The following is a 4,835-nucleotide window of genomic DNA, read 5'->3' as shown; positions in this document are numbered from 1 at the left end:
TAGCTCTGCCTAACTGAGAAATATGGAGCATATTAAATGTTTACAAACAACTTCTGGTTCTGAGAAAGTGTGTTTTGTAAAAATATCAAATATGCTCATGAAAAGCACACAGGAAGCTAATCAACTCTTTACTTATAGTCAAATCTGTAAGTTAACCACGACTTACAAAAGTTGCCTTTATTTTGTTAGTTAACTGAAAAACCATAGTGCAGTAGTAAATCCATAGGATAATATAGAGAGGATGACCAGCATCAAAACAAAAACTGGCAGGTTTTCCATTATTTATTTTCTTTGCATGTGAGCCACCCCATGTATTTATGCAGCCATGGGCAACCACCCTTATACCTTAAGACACATTACTGATAATACTGCACCTCTGATCCAGTTAAACTAGTAAGCAAAGTAAAGCAATTAAATGACAAGGATTAAGAAATTAAGATGAGGAAAATTAGAATATGATGCAAGGTGAAAGTTAGGAGATCATTAGACTTGTTTAGTTTAATAATTTATTAATCTTAATAAATAAAGCAGTAACAATGAGGGATATTTTTTGCAGTACAAATGCTATTGAAGTCTACCATACGCTGCACTAAATCCACATTCCAGCAGTCTTTTTATAATTGTGTCATTTTCTCGTTAGTGCCAAGCATTATTAGTGCGAGCATGCAGGTCTGAGTGAAGGCTGGGGGCTCTTACCGTCACCGATCTGCGCTTGGATATTCCACACACAAAGCAACAAGAAAACAACTCCAACGAGAAGCCTGAGCGCATTCACTGCGGCCATATCCAAGTTCGGCTTTTTTCGCTTTCTTTATTCCGCTGATTTGATTTTTTTCATTAACTCTCCTGCAGCCAGCCTGCTGCTGTTGTAAAGAGCGGAGACCTGTCTGCGCTGCACTCAACTCTGTTAGGATTTTTCTGTTGTTGTATTTATCTCTCTCTCTCTCTCTCTCTCTCTCTCTCTTTCTCTCTCTCTCTTCTTGTTTCCCAGTTTGTGCCGTTCTGTGCGCTCCTGGGACGCGCCCAGAACCGAAGCAGAGCTGATGATATCTGGAAAGCAGGGAGTGTGAGTGCTATAAGAGGTGCAGCTCAGCTCCACATGGTGCTGAAGTCCCAGCTGCTGGGTGCAGCCGGCAGCAGAAGAAGGCGCTCCTGGAGAACACGGTGCGCTTTCACCGTCATCAGCTCCTTGGCCAATGGCTTTCACCCGCCTTCGAACCCGCATCTAGAGACAAACCTGTCATCTTTTATTTTACATCATTGCAGACTGATAATCTTTAATATAAGGTTACATATGAAGAGTTTTAATACTCTCTTTGGGTGTCAATTGAGAAAATCCTTAATATTTTGTGGCTGTTATCATTTCCAGGACCGGAGCTAGATGGGGGGCCAGGCCACCCTTACCTATTCATTGGCAGAGGTGTCAAGTAACAAAGTACAAATACTTCGTTACTGTACTTAAGTAGTACTTTTTAGGTATCTATACTTTACTCCATTACTTGTTTTTCTTCCTACTCCTGACTTCTACTCATTACATTTTCACACAAGTTTCTGTACTTTCTATTCCTCACATTTTAAAACAAAAGTTACTTGTTACTCTTGGCTTCAGTTTGATATTTATAAATATTTATTTCATGTCATGTGCATCATCCAATGCAGATCATTGACGCCATACACATCTGGTGAAAACTAGTGGAATTGGATGAGTCATATAACGCAAACACTAATTGGTTAGCTAAAGGAAATCATCAGAAGCAAGCAGGTGTTCTTCAAACTGCAAACGTGAATTGTCTATGCCATGCTATAATGTTGGATTCAGAAAAAGATGTTCAAATGTCTGAAAGGTCGGACACAGGCGAATGCGTATCGGGAGATGGAGACCAACAAGGCCTCCCTCAACCTTGGCCCTATCTCAAAGAATTTTTTTGAAATAGTCGAAAAATTGAGGTTTCAATTCATATAGTGGCAACTGGCCGTTTAATTTAAAGGTTACTTTATACTTTTATACTTTAAGTAGTTTTTGGAGCACATACTTTTTCAATTTTACTTGAATAAAGAGGTCAAGTTGATACTTCAACTTTTACCAGAGTGTTTTTAAACTGCAGTATCTATACTTCTACTTAAATAACAAATGTGTGTACTTTTGGCACCAGTGATTATTGGCCACCCTTACCATTTTCTCCCTATAATACAGACAGTGGCAGCAGTAATACTCTCAAGTGAAATGTTCTAAATTATTTAACATTTTAATTTTCTATATGTAAACAATTACCTGACAACAAAAACCCTGTGGTTAATTATGCACAGCAATATACTGACATTAAAGATAAATACAGAATTACTAGATTTTTTTCTTATATGGGGTAAAGAGAAAATTACGTCTCTGCAAGTCATATATAAAGCCTCAAACTCACTGCGGATCCAGATATTTGAATTGAGAAAGCTTCCTGGAGAGGAAGCGAAACATCTTCAAACCTTGGAAACCAAGTCCAGTGGATTGTTTTTTTAACTTTTACGGAAAGAAAACTCTTTATTAGTTTCAGAGAAAGAAAATAAAGCTGCTAAACTGGCCCAGCCAATATTCTGAGCTGAATCCAATTAAACAATATATATGGAAACAACTAAAGATCAGAGTTCATAGAAGAAGTCCATGGAACATCAAGATTTTAAGACTGTTGCTGTGGAAGAATGGGCCAAAATCACACCTGAGCAATGCAAGCGACTAATTTCTCCATACAGGAGATATGTTGAAGCTGTCATTGCCAACCAAGGCTTTTCGTACAAAGTATTAAATACATTTCTGTAAGTATGTTCAAAACTTTTTCCTTGTGTCATTTCCCTTTATTACAAAAAAAATTATTTCTGGACATGTATGTTTAAGTTCTTTATATGTGCATGGATTGTTACTGACATCTGTTAAAAATGTCATGTCAATAGTTCCTCTAGAAATATATTTACAGAGAAAAATAGTGGCGTGTTCAATACCTATTTCACCCACTTTATGCTGTCAGATATTTGATAAAGATAAATATTATTTAAAAAAATTGAGTTTGACAGTAATCAGACATGGGTGTTTCTCATGAAAGCAAACACACATTTGATAAATCAAAGTTGTTTTATTTTGGTTGTTATGTATTTACTTTGACTAAAATGATTTAAAACAGTTGAACACATTTTATTTCAGGAAATTAAACGGAGTATAACGAGGAAATGCTTGTATTGCAGTGCTCTTCAAATACAGGCGCATTGTAGATTCAGTTTATGTCATCATGGGCTGTGAATCAACAGACAAATAAGGGGATCTGGCTTGAAAAGAACAGAACTACATTTAGTGTATTTATTATTATTATTATAGATATTTTTATCATTTATACCTTTATTTTTTAAATACACAAATAGAACAGAAACAAGATCTACACACAAAACTAAACAATTTGGTAAGAGAATGACTACAAATCTACCAGGAGCTGGACGTTTAACTAGACTGACAGTCTGGGTAACTTTGGAGGAGCTACAAAGAACCAGTCACGAAAAATTTAGCTTGAAGTTTACCAAAAAAATTCAGATTAGAGAATAAAGGTGAAATAAGGGCTCTGTCCAGATGGAAACAAAACTGACGTAATAGAAAATACAATTAATTTAGGAAATTAAATCTTCATCTAACCCTTCCAACAATGAACATGTTGGTTGCAGCCAAAATGATGTGAGCATGATTTTTCTTCAGAGGGAGGGCTATGGTCATAGTTGGTGGATAGAGCTTCGATGTCAAATGTTTGCAGAATCCTTACAAAGAAAAACAACAAGGCTATCATCTGCAGAAGATTTTATCTCTGAAAGTTCTCCTTGGATGCTTTTAGATGCTCCAAAATTAAGAACAACCATTCACAGATTTGATTAACTTTACCTTCTTTGAATATCTGACAGAACCCTTCTCTCTCTCTGGAGGCAAGAATTAAAAAGCCTCAAAATTAGGAGGTCATCAAAAAATAGGGTCCTGTGACTTGGAAAGCAGGTGTAAGACTTTCCACTGAGTTGAATCCAGTTGGCAGGGTTTGGTCACTGAAGTGTTTGTCATTCTCAGCCAATTAATGAATAGAGAACAAAGAGGCCATGTAGCAGTCTAACACCAAAAAAAAAAAAAAAACCTGAAGAGAAAACAAGCTGCATTCTGTCTTCATCTTTCCATTAGAGCATTGCACAATTTGTGCCCTTTCCCTTTTCAAGTGACATTAACATTTAGTTTTGCTCTGACTGGAAACTTTGCAGCACATGTTTATTTAGCAGAACTGCAACCTGGATGAGAGAGCATCAGGCTGAACTGGCCTATGCAGCCTAATAAACAAGCTTTTTATGGTGTTCTATGCCCTTTTCCTCAATGTCATATTCCTCCTTAAACCTGCTGCTGGTTTATGGGTTTTATAAGCCAACTAACTGAACTTTAAGGGACCCCACACAAAAAAGCACATCTGAGCAAATTAGACTTCTCGTCAACCCTTAAGATTTAAAATATTCCTTCTCTAAACCAAACATCCAACTAAAATGTCAGTCCCTAAAATATTTCAGGTGTGCAAGTTGGTCATATGTCCGGCTTTAAGATGAACAGATGGATTTTTAAAAAAGCTTGTCTTGTTATTGGTTAATACGGTTAAACGTTATTTGTTTAATGTACATGGCCAGGGTCATTTCAGCTAGGTAACCATCCAAGATCTACAAACACTCATCTACAGCTACGGGGGAACCTGTGGAAAAACTTAAATGAAAGCTTTGTGTGAAAACGTCCTACCACACTATTCCATCTATAGGAATATTCTTCTGCATTATTAAGTAGTGACTGA

The 4,835-nt window shown here is 36.7% G+C and overlaps 1 protein-coding gene across 1 annotated transcript in view; it reads right to left on the bottom strand.

Annotated features, from left to right (window-relative positions):
• The window catches only part of plxdc2 (plexin domain containing 2), a 100,922-nt gene extending 99,864 nt beyond the window's left edge, over window positions 1–1,058 (bottom strand). The window contains exon 1 of the mRNA XM_015377473.1: window positions 697–1,058. Coding sequence (XP_015232959.1) covers window positions 697–784 — 88 coding nt within the window. The 5' untranslated portion in view covers window positions 785–1,058. The remainder of the gene's footprint in view (window positions 1–696) is intronic.
• Between the last annotated feature and the right edge of the window lie 3,777 nt (window positions 1,059–4,835).

Source organism: Cyprinodon variegatus, unplaced genomic scaffold, assembly GCF_000732505.1.
Source record: "Cyprinodon variegatus isolate N-32 unplaced genomic scaffold, C_variegatus-1.0 Scaffold154, whole genome shotgun sequence".
Taxonomy (NCBI): Eukaryota; Metazoa; Chordata; class Actinopteri; order Cyprinodontiformes; family Cyprinodontidae; genus Cyprinodon; species Cyprinodon variegatus.
Note: the sequence above shows the minus strand (reverse complement) of the source record. Positions and strands in the feature narration are given on the sequence as shown.